Source organism: Crotalus tigris, unplaced genomic scaffold (genome assembly GCF_016545835.1).
Source record: "Crotalus tigris isolate CLP2741 ecotype Arizona unplaced genomic scaffold, ASM1654583v1 scf7180000017628.32516253702:7417878, whole genome shotgun sequence".
Taxonomy (NCBI): Eukaryota; Metazoa; Chordata; class Lepidosauria; order Squamata; family Viperidae; genus Crotalus; species Crotalus tigris.
In genome coordinates, this window is record NW_024096523.1 from 3,893,911 (window position 1) to 3,910,270 (window position 16,360).

At 43.4% G+C, this 16,360-nt stretch overlaps 1 protein-coding gene across 11 annotated transcripts in view; it reads right to left on the minus strand.

Moving 5' to 3' along the window:
- Nucleotides 1–16,360, minus strand: part of AHDC1 (AT-hook DNA binding motif containing 1) — a 226,288-nt gene that overhangs the window by 31,561 nt on the left and 178,367 nt on the right. For all 11 annotated transcript variants that reach the window (XR_005555618.1, XR_005555616.1, XR_005555619.1 and 8 more), the window contains one exon: nt 12,698–12,866. Coding sequence is in view for 2 of the 11 variants with exons in the window: in XM_039334260.1 (XP_039190194.1) it covers nt 12,698–12,866 (169 nt within the window). In the remaining 9 variants the exon portion in view is untranslated. The remainder of the gene's footprint in view (nt 1–12,697; nt 12,867–16,360) is intronic.

Consider the following 16,360-nt stretch of genomic DNA (forward strand, 5'->3'; position numbering starts at 1 on the left):
CACTTAACAACTGAGGTAAGAAAGGTTGTAAAAATGAGGCCAAATTCACTTAAACAATGTCTCACTTAACAACAGAAATTTTGCGCTCAATTATGATTGTAAGTCGAGGACTATCTCTAATACAAAAGCATGTTCTGCCAATCGAAACTGGGCACATCCGGGAGACTTCTGCTTCTAGATGCTGTTTTATATGGAGAACTTTCAGTCATACCAACTTCCACTTGTAGACATTGTAGTAAGAGAGCCATGTCGGTCCAGGGTAGCAAACAATAATCTAGCACAGTGGTTCTCAACCTTTTTAATGCCGCGACCCCCAACCAGTCGTAAGTCAAGGACTACTCAACCGGTCGTAAGTCGAGGACTACTCAACTGGTGCAGCACCGTTTGCAGAATGGGACTTTTGGTGGGCTCAGCAGGGCAGAGACAGCAAGGACAACTCCTATTGGCTTTTGAAAGCCAATAGAATTAGAGTCTATTCAAGAGAGTCTATTCTATTGGCTTTCAAAAGCCAATAGAATAAAAGGGAGTAGCACAGCTAAGGAAAAGGGGGAAAAAATGGCGGACTGCGTTGTTTGGCGACCCCCGTGAAATGGTCGTTCGACCCCAAATGGGGTCCCGACCCACAGGTTGAGAACCACTGGTCTAGCATCAGTGATTGTACAGTAAAAAAATAATAATACAAAAATCTAGCATTAGCCACACCTACAGAATGGCCCTTGTCTGATTAACTGAGGGAATGCTAACAGATGAAGGAGGGTTATTTATTTAGGTATTTACTGTTTTGGTTCATAAACCGCTCTGATTGCTATTAGTTCTGAGTAACCAAGTTCTGCAAGTAAAGGCTGTAACATCGACAACAAATAATAACATCCAACAGTCAGAAGCCTGACTTCTACGCCCAGAGAAACAAAACTCAATTAAAAACAAACACCCCGGGCTGTAAGAAAGAACAAGGTTAGAGCACACATCTCCCCAGGCCTTGCTAGGACAGCCTGGTATTGATAATATTTCTGAAACTCAGCAGAGTTGGGGGCAGCAGTTGAAAGGACCTGCCTTCAAGATCTTGGCTGACAGCATTCCCTCACTGAAGAGACCCCAAAGGGTTTCCTTCTCCCAGATCACATTAGACAAGAAGGAAGATGGGAAAAGGAGATGCTAAAGGTATCTAGATCCTGACCCACAGCATCCTTATCTTGGCACAGACGGGCTTGTTCTGGACTCTTACTGATTAGGTTTGGTTCAGGTTCAAGGAGAGAAGCAACCTAGAATTAAGGAGAAATTTCCTGACAGTTAGAACAATTAGTCAGTGGAACAACCTGCCTCCAGAAGCTGTGAATGTTCCAACATTGGAAGTTTTTAAGAGATTGGACAACAATTTGTCTGAAATGGTATAGGGCAGGCAGGTGCATCACGCCAAAACCGCACCCACCCCATTGCCGGCAATGGGGAAAAAGTCGCGATACGTTGTGCGACATCACATGTCGCGAGTTTGACATGCCTGGTATAGGGTCTCCTGCTTGAACAGCAGGTTGGACTAGAAGATCTCCAAGGTCCCTTCCAACTCTGTTATTTTGTTATTCTGTTAAGTTACAATTCAATCTGGATATCACCAAGTTGCTGAAGGCTGATACAGAACATATATTTTAGGAGAAAGTATTTCTGGAGGAAAACAATGGCAAACCAGTTTTGCGTTGCTGTCAAGATGAGTCAATATAGATCACCTGAAATCAGGACTCGGAGGAGATTTTATTTTATTTGCCTGTGACAAGGACATTTATGCCATTGAAACTCAGCCTCTGCAGCTGTTTTTCAAACTGTTAATTTTATAAAAAACCCACAAACCCTGGTTACGGTGCAACCTTTCATTGACTCACAGATGCCCCTTTCGACAGTTATGGGCTGCTGCTATGAACGTGATGTTCTCCATAACAGAACTGGGGAATGGCTTTAATGCACACTGTATCCTTTAAAAAAAAACATAAACTATTTTTCATGGGCTTGTAATAACATCTGGGCATGCATTCAAAATTGTAGCAATCAAATAGTCCATATTGGTTTTCTCTTCAGGGGGCCAAGATTACCTGGGCCTTTCAGTCACATGTGAATGAAACCTAGGGAGGCTTCTACATAACTGTGACTCTGGTCACATTATGCATTCTAACAACCAGGACTTCTTCATGCCTTGCTCTCTGCCAGTTCAGTACAAATCCTTTATTTATCGGAGTCCAATCACAACATCTTCAGGGACAATATCAGAGTAATTTGGTACCAGAAAAACAGAAAAGTGCCTTATGCAAAGTTAGTTACAGGTAGTCCTTGACCTATGACTGTATTGGAGCCTGCCCATCATGGTTGTAAGTTGTGATGATTGCAAAATGGGTCGCCCATGTGACCGATCCAATTTTACAACCTTTTTTTGTGGCAGTTGTTAAACCAATGGTTTGTTTCTGGGACAGTTTTGCTAAAACCGTTGTCGGTTTTATTGGTTTTCAACAAAAGGCGTAAAACATGGTCATGTGACCATGGGATGCTGCCAAACGCCTGGCATGCAATCACGTGATCATGAGGGATGGGCAGCTGTCGGAAGTTTGGAACCAGTTCGTTAAGTACCCCAGGGCAGTCTGTCATAACTTGGAAGGATTGCTAAACAACTGGTCATAAGATTGAGGACCTCCTGTACTTGTTCACCGAGAGCAGTTCTATCTCCTCTACGTTTCCTCAATCCTTTTGCAGCTGAGGGCTGCGTTCAATTGTTTGAGTAGCATGCAGGGGATTACACTTCATAAAAAAGCCTGGCACAGGACAAAGCGACATGTACTTTTTATTTTGAAGTTATTAATTCAACCTCACTGATATTAATCCCAGCCCCCAAACGTATGCAGGTAGTCTTCAACTTACAACCACAACTGAGCCCAAAATTTCTGCTGTAAAGTGAGTTTTGCTGCATTTTTATGACCTTTCTTACTACAGTTGTTAAGTGAATCACTGCCGTTGTTAAGTTAGTAACAAAGTTGTTAAGTGAATCCAGCTTCCCCATTGCCTTTGCTTGTCAGAAGGTCGCAAAAGGGGATCACATAACCTGAGAACACTGCAACCGTCATAAATATGAGTCAGTAGCCAAGCATTTGAATTGTGATCACACGACCGTGGGGGTGCTGCAATGGTCCTAAGTGTGAAAAACGGTCACAACTCACTTTTTTCAGTGCCGTTGTAACTTTGAACGGTCACTAAATGAACGGCTGTAAGTTGAGGACTACCTGTAATAGATTTCTCTCTTTTCTCACCTCAAAACTGCATGTTTACGGGTAACTTTTAAAATCAGATTTTTGGAATGGCTTTAAGTTCAGATAGGGGTCTTTCCCATCACTCTCCTCCTTTCAGTGAGGAACCCGCAGAACTGGAATGGAGCAACTGCCCAAGACTTTCTACAAACTAAGAGTGTGGGACTCTGCCTTATCTTCTAATTCAGAATATATCTTGTTAGAAACGAGAACTTGCTTTCTGCTCAGACGATTGGTTCAGCTTGCTCAGTGCGGTAAAAAGAAAAGCAACATGGTAGCCATGAGAAAATAACTTCCAAAATTCTTGAGGCAATACCTCTATTAACTCAACAGAAGGCTTGCACAATGCTTGATGTTTTCAGAAACATCATATTAATTTCTTGCTGCAAAAGCTATAAAGAGACTTATGGAATCTGAAATATTGATTTTTTTTTTAACTCCCGAGCATTCATTTGTCTAATGAAACATAATGCAATCTTGAAAACTTTGCAACAGCTGGAAGCTTTCAAGTTTCCAAGAAGGTAAGTTTGCTCAATTCCAGACTGTCCTATTTTAAATAAGGAGGGTCCGATAATCGTTTGTTTGTTTCTTTATCCCACAAAGTTTTTGGAAATTCACTGTGTTACCAGCTCCATATCTGATACGATCCAGGATGAATGTCTGGAAGTAACCCACTACAGATGTGGCCTAAATACCAGCCACAATTTTTCCACCCTGTTCTTCCAACAAATGAATTTTTTTTAAAAAACAAAACGAAAACATGCCATTATTTTGTAGACTTTCTATTGATCAAGTCGAGGTATTGTCCCCATCAATGTATAAAGTATCTGGACAGGCAGCTATTCCCCAGGGTTTTAGCAGATGTATTTCCCGTGACCTGCTCTCTGATCTTTCTAACCTACAAGAACTGCCCTCCACCCTTTCAGCCCCCCACCCCACTGAAATATTTGAGTAGCAAAGGATCAATAAAGTTCCTATTGCACTCTAAACTTTTAATATATTCCAATGCACAAAGACGTGTGTTTTGAAAGTTTGGGCTTTCGTAATAGGCTGGTTTAAGCAGCACTGCTTTTAAAACAAAAGCAGCATATTGAGCTTTTATGAACAGTACAAGTGATGAATACTAATTGTCCTCGACTTACAACAGTTCATTTAGTGACCGTTTGAAGTTACAATGGTGCTGAAAAAAGTGACTTATGACCTATTGCAGCCTCCCCATGGTCACGTAATAATAATAATAATAGTAATCATAATAGTAATAATAATAATGTTGGAAGGGATCTTGGAGGTCATCTAATCCAACCCCCTGCTCAGGCAGGAAACCCTATACCATCTGGAAGTTTGGCAATTGATTCATATGTATGACGGTTGCGGTGTCCCAGGGTCATGACCTTTTGCGACCTTCTGACAAGCAAAGTCAATGGGGACACCAGATTCACTTAACAACCATGTTATTAACTTAACAGCTGTGGCAAGAAAGGTTGTAAATTGGGACAAAATTCACTGAATAAGTCTCACTTAGCAACAGAAATGTTGGGCTCAATTGTGGTCGTAAGTCGAGGACTACCTGTAAAAGACAGAATGGCCCAAAATAGATCAAATTGGGGCCAGGTGGTATGAAAAGTATTGTCCCCCAACTTTGTCGACAGGTAGAAACTTTGAGATCTTTTCTCTTTGTCCCCAGACACTCCTTATTTGTGCCTCTGAGAGATGCACTATTATCATTAATTATGGTTATTAATTATCATTATTCACAGTGGTCCGTGCTTTGACTTTAGGTTATCATCGAAAAGGGAACAATGGAATTTTTAGCAGTTTTTTCCCCTTCTTTCATTTTCCCCCGGAGGAGATTTTAATGGGGCCTATTTATCAAAGCTTAAACTCTATTTTTCTTAATTGCTTGCTGATCTGTGGTGATAGTGGATAATCTTAAGGGGGTGGGGTGAAGCAAAACAAACAAATAAAAATATCAGTTGTTTATCTCCTTTTAAAGCTTAATATAGTGACTCTGTTTTATGTTCCTTTTTTAACAGTGATGTTATTAAAAGTTACAATGCAAATTAAAAAAAGAAAGTGCAGAGAATAAAAAATAGAAAGAAAATAGACAAGAAAAAAATGAGAATATAGTAAAGAAAAAGAAAAGAATTATAGAAAGAAATGATTTCCCTCTTCATCACAAATATAAACCATTTTTGTAACTTATCATCTTCTCTTAAAATACAAGAAACAACTTCTTCTTCCCATATCCCATCTCTTAACTATAAACAAATACTTAAAGCCTCTTCGTTCAATCCTGATCAGCAAAAGTCCATTAAGGGTTACCAGAGATAACAACAAATCTATTTTAACCTTGATCAAATAAAGCAACTTTAAAATCCTGTCTTTCACTTTGAACAACCCTGAACTTTAGGCCATTCAAACAGTGACCTAAAACTTGATTTCTTTTCATTTTTTCTTTGTCCCTTCTCAGAAAATTCTTCAAACCTTTAGCAAGTCTCTTTTGTCAATCCAATATAGGAAAATTATCCAGGACACTCTCTTGGTTTATTATTTGTATTCTGTTGTGTGTTGCTATACAAAAAATCTTTTAAAGTCTTATCCCTAAACACTTGACAAGAAGAAGAATTCACAGTCTAGACATCTTCATCCCATTCTTGTATTCACGCACATACATAACATACGTGGAGCCAAGAGGGAGCAAAACAATGAAACAGCTAAATCTTCTTTCAGACATGAAGACCGCGGCTGTAGCTGCCATATACAAAGGACACAAAATATCACTTGAGTTCAGGGTACGGATGGAGGTGTACTTCTGCTCTCTACAAGATTCAGCAATACCAATCTTGGCATTGTTCTGCTATTATTATTTTTTTTTAAAGGTAGAAAAATCCTTTATATTTCTTGGAGGTTCTCCTAGCATTGGCAGCCTGTATTTGTTTTCCTTAATCTTCCCTAATGTATGCACTTCTGTAAACATCTTTCCCTAATGCATATGCTTTTGTGTGCAGTCTTTGATTGCAAAATGCAGCAGAGAATTCAGAGATATTCAGGAACTTGATTATCAGGCCAAGTCTTCAGAATCAGACCTGTGGTTCATGATTTGATCACTCCCAGAATGCATCCCTGGCTACGCTTCTTAGGAACTCTAGAATCAAGGCAGGTGTCCGCTGTCTTGTGACTCACTACATTATTCCTTATTGGAAAAAATGGTTTGATACTCATTATTTTTGGTTCTCGTTATCAGTTAAGGATGAGTACTGAAGTATCACAACTGCAACTTGTTGGATGTGATTGGAGTTGTTTGGATACTTCTTGCAAACCTACCAGCAAACTGTGGCAACATATCTGCTCACCTAGATCGGGGTCCCCAACCCCCAGTCTGTGTACCAGTACTGGGCCGTGGCATGCTAACAACCAGGCTGCACAAACAAGCAAAACCCCATCCATGGGATGCAGGCAGCACAGAAAACCACGCACCCTCTGGTCCGCGGAAAAACCTTTCTCCACAGAACCGGTCCCTGGTGCCCAAAAGATTGGGGACCTCTGACCTAGATGGTTTTCTGAGTGTGTCACACACTGCTGGACCACTGGTCTTTTCCTTAGCCTCCCAAGCTGCCTTTCAGAAGCTGCTGCCCTCCAGATGTGGAGTTAAAGTCCAACGCATCTGGAAGGCATCAGATTGGAAAAGTGTTTCTCTAGCAAAGAGGTTCTTTCTTCCTTTGAAAACTGGCATTCCCAAGATGCTCCAAAGCAGTGGTTCTGTTCGTGGTGGTGCTGGCCCCCATCCTCTCCAGTCCTACCCCTGCCATGTCTCCTAGAGATGATGAGAACGGCATCCATATGAAGAGTGCCAACTAGCTAGGAAAAAACAGTCTGCCACTGGAAACAGCAAAGAAATGCAACGAGCTTGCAGGCCCTCAGTCACTGAAAAAGAGTTTGCTTCCAGAAAAGAAAAGACAGGCACTTGGTGTGCACAGAGGCATTGTCATCAGAATCATGACCGGATAAATCTATCAGCTCTGGGTAATTTTCATCTGATGTGATGTGATCTGATCCGACCTAATCTGATCTTATTTAGAAAATTTATAATAGCTCTGGGCAGCATACAAAGGAACAATAAAAATGTCCATAAATAGTGTATCAGTGGCATCGCAGTTTTTACACAGTTTTAACAGAAAAACAAAGACTTTAACATTAAAAGATCTTTGTAAATTAATGTAACTAATTTCATGTAATCATCATATTATTTACTTGTTAGATAGCTTCTTTCTATCTCCCCAGTTGGTCAGTACAGGTAGTCTTCAACTAACAGCCATTGGTTTAGTGCCCATTCAAAGTTACAACGGAACTGAAAAAAGTGGCTTATGACTGTTTTTCACATTTACAACCATTGCAGCATCCCGTGGTCATGTGATCAAAATGAAGACCCTCGGCAACCGGCTCATATTTATGATGGTCACGGTCATATGATCACTTTTGCAACCCTCTGGCAAGCAAAGTCAATGGGGAAGCCAGATTCACTTAATAATCATGTTACTAACTTAACAACTGCAGTGATTCACTTAACAACTGTGAGAAGAAAGGTCGCAAAATGGGGCAAAACTCACTTAACAACAGAAATTTTGGGCTCAGTTGTGGTCATAAGTTGAAGATTGCCTGTATTAGCATTTCCTGGATGACCTGAACCACCTCCTGATTCCCACAACGTCCCAGTCTGCCTGTAGACCCTGGAAGAATGAGAAGTTCTACCCATCTAAAGAGGCCCACGTGACTGCTGGGGCCCTGGGGGGGGGAACTCTGCTGGGATGGGAAAGAACTCCAGGCTTTGAAGCTGGGTTGAAGAGAGACCAAGGCATTCTGGTTTCAGGGCTGCAAAAGTTGGAGAAGGAAAGAAAGAAGGCCGAGCATTTTCCTAGAGAAATGAGCTGGCCCAGCAGCTGCCTTCTTTCCAAAATCTAAGCAAGGCAGGTAAAACCTTTAGGGCTGGGGGTGACAGAGTGGCAAGCGGAACCAATTTTTTTTCCCCTGGAAGGGTTCTACCAGGAGGCTATCAAGAGCAATCGGACTGGTTTACTGGCTGTTTCCGCCCAATGTGTTTAATCAAACCCATTGAGAACACAGCAGCTGCATGAGAGTGCATGGTAAGCTTTGTTAGTTTAGTAGTTAACCTTTTTTGTTTGCACAGGGTTTCTCAATCTTGGCAGCTTTCAGATGGGTGGACTCCAATTCCCAGAATTCCCCAGCCAACAAGCTGGCTGGGGAATTCTGGAAGTTGAAGTCCACCCACTTGAAAGCTGCCAAGGTTGACAAATGCTGGCTTAACAGATGGTTCAATTCAAGGAAACAGTAACCAGGTTGAGCCTGTTACATGAGCACAGCCACAAAAATATCCATTTTGCTTTTAAACTTAGCTCCCAAAGGGGGAAAAATCAGCCCAGCTGGCGGTGGGATGAGTGTGTGGATTGACAGAGGCTTAGCGGGTGAAATGGGTACCACAGATCTCTGCAAGGGTTAGAAGCCCATCCCACTTCAACTCTCGCCAAGCTGTCTAACCTGCCCCCCTCCTTGCCCCAATCCAACAGATGCCATTCCTTCAGCAACACCAGGAGGACAGAGCTGCTGGAAGATTCCAGATCTCCAATTCTGATCAGCCGTTAAGAAATTTGCTGCACATCGGGATACGGCAAAATCTGGGTCAAGAGGTGTCTCCCTGGCCACAGTTGTGGGAGGGAGGCAGATCAGTCTCCATCGACTTCCTACAAAGCCACAATCCCACCCTAAACATCTTTCCTGCGCTGTTTCCATCAGGCCTGGCCATCTCCTTCTCTTCGCTTCTCATCAGCCTTGGCAGCAAAACTTCTTTCCATTGCTGGATCTCCCTCCCTCTGGCTCAGCTCTAGAAGGGCTCCACATCTTAGAAAAGCCACAGCAGGAAGTGACCTCATGGTTTTGGCAGACTTGGCTGTCTTGCACCTCCAAAGGCGCTCTGCACCACTCCAGAGGACCACTTCCTCCCTGCTGCCTGCCAACTGCAGAGGACCCTCATCTTTCTGTTAACTCGGGGGACCTTTGCAAAAGAGGGCTTTTCTGATGTTTTCTGGATGCTCCGACTGTTCCCCCACCTCCTTCTTCTCTGTCTCCTTCCTCCAAATGTTCCCAGCCTGTCCCAAAATTTCCTGAGGCTCTCCAGCAAGAGGAAGAAGGAAGGAGAACAGCGTCTGCCGTGGACCTGGCTTTCCTCCTGCACTTTGCAATGCTTCCCATCCGTTTCTGTGAGAACGCTTGGCTCTTCCCTCCAGCCCTTACTCTGATGTTTCCAAGCAACTCTTGGCCAGATGTGGAGAAAGAAGGGTCAGGAAAGCAGCAGCCCAGAGCACAGATCTGGGGCACCCAAGAGAGCAGGAGGGAGGGAGGGAAGTCAGAGAAAGCAAGATGTCTTTCCAGCGCATTTTCTCAACCCCCCCCCTTCCAAGTTCTAACAGATGAGACAAAAGACAACAGCCAGGAACAGGCAAGGGCACCCTGCATATGTGTGTACAGTATGTGCCTATGTGTATGTTTGCACACATGAGCTCTACCAATGCACAGCGCAAACAACAAAGCTCAGCCTTATTGACCAATAAGAATCCTGAGAATCTCTGTTCATTTCCCCCCAATGTACATTTCTAAAGCAGTCAGAGAGGAAAAGATGGATGAATCTCACAACTGAATTCAAAGGAGTCACAGCACAGGAATCTGATGCTCTGCTGTCGCAATTAAGCCAGCAACTTAAAACCCACACCCTTGGTTAGCCTTGAACCTCTTGGTGCAGAATTGGGATTTTACTGCTCTGTGGGCTCCAAGCGTTCTGCATCATTGCTTGGATCTGCACTGGGCTGCGGGAAAGAGCAAACAGCTTCTGGTTGATCACACAGTCTTCAAACAGAATGGGCCAATCTATAATGCAGCAAAAATGTGCTCTTTAGGCCGTTTTTCTAAGCTGGGTAGTCCTCCAAGAAAACACTGCTGAAATCTGTTGGTAAGATAACACTATTTGGAGATGCTTTTTTTAAAAAAAATTAAGGGTGATGTTTAACATACTTATTTTGTGTTAACACCCTGACATCCCACCAAACTCTTCCTTTCTGGAGATGTCTTCATCTTATTTCTGGGAGCAACTGGACTGGAGGCTAAAAAGATGATTTCCATCCCAAATGCATCCTTTTTTTGCAACAAGCCCAAATTTCCTTTTCTGCTCCTTCCAGATTACCTTCACAACTCGAAAAGATAGGTTGGACCATCAGTTGTGGACAACATTATGGCTTGGAGGGATTTGAACCCACCAAAAAAGAAGTAATAGTAGTTGCAACAGGTCCGTTGTTTGGTGGCATCCCACAAGAAAAATCCAAGGTGAACATTCTTTGGAAATTTTCTCCTGGGACTGATGGCTATACAATTACAGATAGTCCTCAATTTACAGCCACAAGTGAATCCAAAATTTATGTTGCTAACTGAGACATTGCTTAAGGGAATTATGCCCCATTTTATGACCTTTCCTGTCACAATTGTTAAGTACATCACTGCATTTGTAATGTTGGGAACATGGTTGTTAAGTGCATCTGGCTTCCCCATTGACTTTTGTCAGAAGGTCACAAAATGGGAATCAGATGACCCCGGGACGCTGCAACCGTCATAAATATGAGTCACTTGCTAAGCGGCTGAATTTTGATCACGTGACCATGAGGATGCTGCAAAGGTCATAAAAATGTGAAAAATGGTCACAAGTCACTTTTTTCATTGCCGTCGTAACTTTGAATGATCACTAATTAAACTGTTGTAAGTCAAGGACTATCTGTACCAAAGAACCATGAAACACTGTTTTTGTACATGCTGACTGCAATGACATTATTGTAGCACAAAAGTGAAAAGATTGGGCATTACCCACCGTGGAGGAATGGTTGATGAAGATGATGGGATTTTCTTGAGATGGCCTAATTGACTTATTTGATTAGAGAAAGGACAATATCTACATTTATTAGTGGCAGGAAACTCCTTACGTAGTTTTAGCATAAAAAGGAAGAAAAGTGAACTTACAATTTATGGCTTTTATGATTAGACAGGATAGACACAGAAAGAAAAGAGTCATGATTAACTTTAGAGAGAGAGAGAGAGGTTAAAATATAATTGTACTGATAACTGCTGTGAAGATCAGAGACTGCCTCTTTAAATCTCTTTTTCTACTTTTTTCTTTTTGCACTTTTAGCTTTCTCTTTTATTTCTCCCTTTCTCTTTCTTCTCGTTCATTCTTAGTTTGCATGAGTTCTTACTATTGTTGTTAAAACCTCCAATGAGAAATTTATAATCTTGATCTATACATATACATAGATCCAAAGCTGTTGTCAAAACTGGGAAGTTAGGAAAGGTCAAGAAAGCTATTTGATCAGCCTCTTCTATTCTTCAGAATTTTCCCTTTACGCTACAGATATCTAAAGTTTTGTTTGAGGGAAATGGAAACAACATGCCTCTGTTCTACAGTACTAACGGCAGCTGCTTTAGTTGAAATGTACCATCTGCAACTGATCCTCCATTTGCAAGCATCAGACATCTTGAGATCAGACAAACTGGGATCAAGACATGAGATGACAAGGCAATGGTGACAGTATCCTAATGGCCTTGTCCCAGTGTAAATCACCCAGTGGTGAATTACAAGTTTAGTGTCCAGCACCACTGTAGACTATGGATGAAAGGGATGTTTTTGTAAACCCTTCCCTTACAATAAAACAGTCCAAGAAACAAAAATTACAAGCAGAAAACTAGCATGCCAGGGAAAGGACCAGATTGCAAGTTCTGATGTGCTCATTTTCTAGGGGCAGAGAAGCCTGGTTTGTTGATTAGAGGGGAAACAAATGCTCTTCAAAGAGGTACTTCGTTCCTGCCTCTTGGAAGTACTAGAATCCATTCTCGTGTTTCCTTTAACACAGTGTTTCTCAGCCTTGACAATTTTAAGGCATGTGGACTTCAACTCCCAGAATTCCACAGCCAGCAATGCTGGCTGTGGAATTCCGGGAGTTGAAGTCCACATGCCTTAAAATTGTCAAGGTTGAGAAACACTGCTTTAACGCAAGTACAGAGCAAGGCAGAGAGCAAGACTTTTCCACCCAGTTTATTATTCTCTGGATATCAACTTGGCTTGGTTTGCCTCCTTGAATCTTACGGGGTTTTAGAACCTTTAGCAATCTGTTGCTCTACATCAGGGCTGGGGAACTATAGCCCCTTTATGACTTGTGGACTTCAACTCTGCTCAGGAATTCTGGGAGTTGAAGTCCACAAGTCATAAAGGGGGTCATAGTTCCCCACCTCCGCTCTACACCAACCAAAGCAGAAAAGTCACGTTCACCTGCCTTGCACCCTCACCCCTCCATCTGCCCCCCCCTTACCTGGGCCGCCCATACTTGCAATGAAGATTCACCCTGAAGTTCCTCTCACTGTTGTCCACTTCGCTGTTGGGTGGCCGCAACCCTGGACCCTGGCTGCGCGGGAACCATTCAGCTGGCGGGTTGGCTCCGTTTTCCAGACCAATGGGCTGGCACACACTGGCGATCCCATCTGTTAAAGGAAAGCACACAGACCCAGGCTTGTGAAGAAGGGGCACAGGAGGAGCAGGAGGAGATGACACCGGTTGGAAACATTCCCCCCCCCCACACACACACACTCTTTCCAAAGAGATTTTATTTCAAAGGGATGCACAGCAGCGGTTGAGAAGTGTCCAGTCTGGGGATCTGTGACTGTGTGTGCCTGTGTGTGTGATGCAAGGCAAAGACGGCTCTGATGGCACAAATAGCTACATTCCCTTGTGCTACATTCTTCCTCTTCCAAGCTTGCAGGAGTTTTGAACAAGCTTCCATTTTGTGGTCAAGATGGAGAAGGTATGCTTGCAGACTCTCCCACCAACGGAATATGGCTCTCCCTGGCCAAATGATCCTTCTGGCTGGAGAGGGCTGGCCGAGGGTCCCATGAAGTGTGCTCAACCCTACTTGGCCCTGTCCCCTAGAAACAGGGGCCGCCTTGCAAAGGCAGAAGAGACAGCATGACCCACCCATTCGGTTTTGCAAGGAAGGACCCTCCTCCCTCCCTCCAGAGCCTTCCTGGCTTAGAAGCAAGTTTGTGCTAGGCAGCTCCCACCCGCCAGAAGTGAGGGAATCCTGTGTCTTTGTTCAGGGTAGCTGGTTCCTGCTCAAGGTCATTAAAAATACAAAGGGTTTGGCTTTGGAGTACAACAGATGTGCACGGCGGAGGGGAGGGGGCTCCTGGAGAATGCAACACACCTCACCCAAGAGGCATTACAGAGTGGGTCAGGGGTCTGTGTGGCTCTGATAAACAGACAAAATGTCTGTGCATCTGTTTGGATGCCAGACCTGGCTGTCACTCATCGGATCCCAGGCGCTCTCTGGCCTTTCCTTCCTCGTCTGAGTCCCCTCCCTGTTCTTCTCTTCCCTTTCTGTCCATGGTATCATAGCCCTGCAGGGGCATCAGCCAAACTCTATTAGCTACAGTCATCCTGCTATCTCAAGCTGTGTGGTGTGTGAGCAAGTATGTGTCTGTGCATGTGTGAGTGAGTAAGTGAGTGAGAGAGAAAGAGATTGGAAAGGGGGGAAGAAGTGGTATGCATGCTCTGCACACCAAAATCTGTGTCTCGGTTTTCACATGGCTTGTGCACTTTTACCTGCAGGATAGAGAGAGACAGGGGTTTCACTGACATGTGTCTATTTAAGAAAGCATACAACAGTGTCCATCTCTTTCAATACTGCAGCTATTCAATCTGTGTGTCCGTCCACTCAACATTCAGTCAGTGATGAGCGCAGCAATTACATACAAACAGCCTACTAAGCTCAGTCAGCTGTTGCCTTAATTGGCCTCTGAGTGCACGGGCATACATGTGCATGTGCTTTAGTGTGTTGCGCAAACCCAACTCACTCTGTTCGAGGTATCACACAAACCCATAAAGTGGGTAATTCACTAACCAGGCTATGTGCATTCAGGTGAACAATACAGCCAATAAAATAAACCAGAAATAGAACATGGAAAGCCAGAGGAATGGGAGCTAGCCTAGAGTCTTAAGCACAAGAATGAAAAAAAAAAAAACATTGCAAAAAGATACAGATATCCAACCCTTCCCATGCAGCAACATGAAAGAATAGCAGAATGAACTGTGAATTAAGCTGTCACCTCGGCTACTCCTTGCTAAGCAGTTTGGGCATCTCCTTACTCCAAACTCTCACTCTCCCAGATTCCATTTACACAGTGCTACACCCGGTTCTGGTGCCATTATATCTGCACAAGTCCTTTGCAAGCCAAGAATCCAATATTCCTTATCTTGAATGCAATACCCCCAATGTTTGGAAGGCAAGACCATGCTCCCAATCATTCCTAGGAAGTCAACTCCCCATCCTTGCCTTTTCTATTTCCCATCATAAAACGTAATTTCTTACTTATCACAACAATTCCAACAAGACGCGGTGACTGCAAAAATAGGTGAGCCATCGAGATATATGGGGGGGGGGAGATCGTTTCATTTTCATTTGACAAACACATCCTAAAGTCCCCAATAAATATATCAGATGAAGAGGTATGACAAGTCAACTCTGTCTTCCATTAAGCTAAACGAAGGGAAGGAAAGGAAAGGGATGGTATAGGGATGGGAAGGAAAGTGAATGATGAAGTTGAGAAACACTGACCTAGACTAAAGTCCAGCCACCAAGAACAAACTTTCCTTCCTCTCTGAAAACCTAACCTTTGGATCTGAATTCCCTTGGAATCCCAAATTCCCTTTCCTGGGACTGCAGGAACAGAGTTGGCCAAAACAGACCAATTCCCATTTTACAGATAAAGAACCGAAGTGGATATTGGAATTTGGGCCAGTCTAGGGCTGTTTATTTTTAGAGACTGATTATGCTCACACAACTGGCCTCATCTCATATTGACACATCTGCCTAGTCCATCTGCCAGGCTGTAAGGGAGGAGTAAGGACAAACAATGTGGACTGTGGCATTGGCTCTTCCTCCATTGGGTGGGACAGCATCTCAGGAGGAAATATACCTACTTATTCTAGGGAAAAGACCTCAGTGCAAAAGATCCGGTGCCAAGCCAGGGGTGTGGGTCATCAACATGCAGAATTCTGCCAGGGCCACCCATAAGCCCTGGCTAAAGCAGGATTTCTAACCTAGATCTTCAAAGCAAAGTTTGGGACCCAATCCAGACTAAGCCTTTGCACCTTTCCAAGTCCTAATGTCAGGGGAGGTGCTTGATGGGCTGCTTCAATCCTGAACGTTCACAGGCCCACTTTGGAGCAAATCCTTATGGTTTGGACTTTGGTTTTTTGGGGTTGTGATGATGGGAAGCCTACATGGTGACCAAAAAGGAGACCAAGTGATTGTAGACCCTTTCCTACCGGCTGTACTGGAGTGACATTCTAGAAAGTCTCTGTCAGGAGAGAGGAAGAGAGGGAGAGGGAGGGAGAGAGAGAGAGAGAGAGAGACAGACACACAGAGAGAGAGACAGAGAGAGAGAGACGCAAAGTAGCCAACAACTTATTAAGCAGCTGCAAAGAAGAAAAGGCGACAGATTCTGAAAAGAGAAATTAGCAAATTAGCACCATCTCCTGAGTTGTAATAGTTGATGAAGGGCATGGAAATAATAATAATATGGGAAAAAGAGTTTCAAAACCAAAGGTTTTCCTACCACACTTCTTTTATTCGCACAATAAACTTGTGGAGAATTTGAGGCTGACTGACAGTGGCCACTGAAGAATTTGAAGCTAGTCCTTGATGGCTACGCTACTTATTATACTCACATGGTTTGCCTGCAACCAGTGGCCACCTTTTGTGCTTTTCAACTGCTCTTTACATTCACCCTTAATTGTTGCATTCTTCCTCTCTGCCGTGCTCTCCTCTTCTTCCTCGCCCAGCCATGTTGCCATGGAACTGTGCCTTTTGCTTTACATCCGAAAATGGATTTGTCACCTTGATTATTTTTTTTTTATCCCACTATGTGTTCACACTTGGGTATCTCCCCTGCTGTGTATCACTCTGCTCGTACCTCAC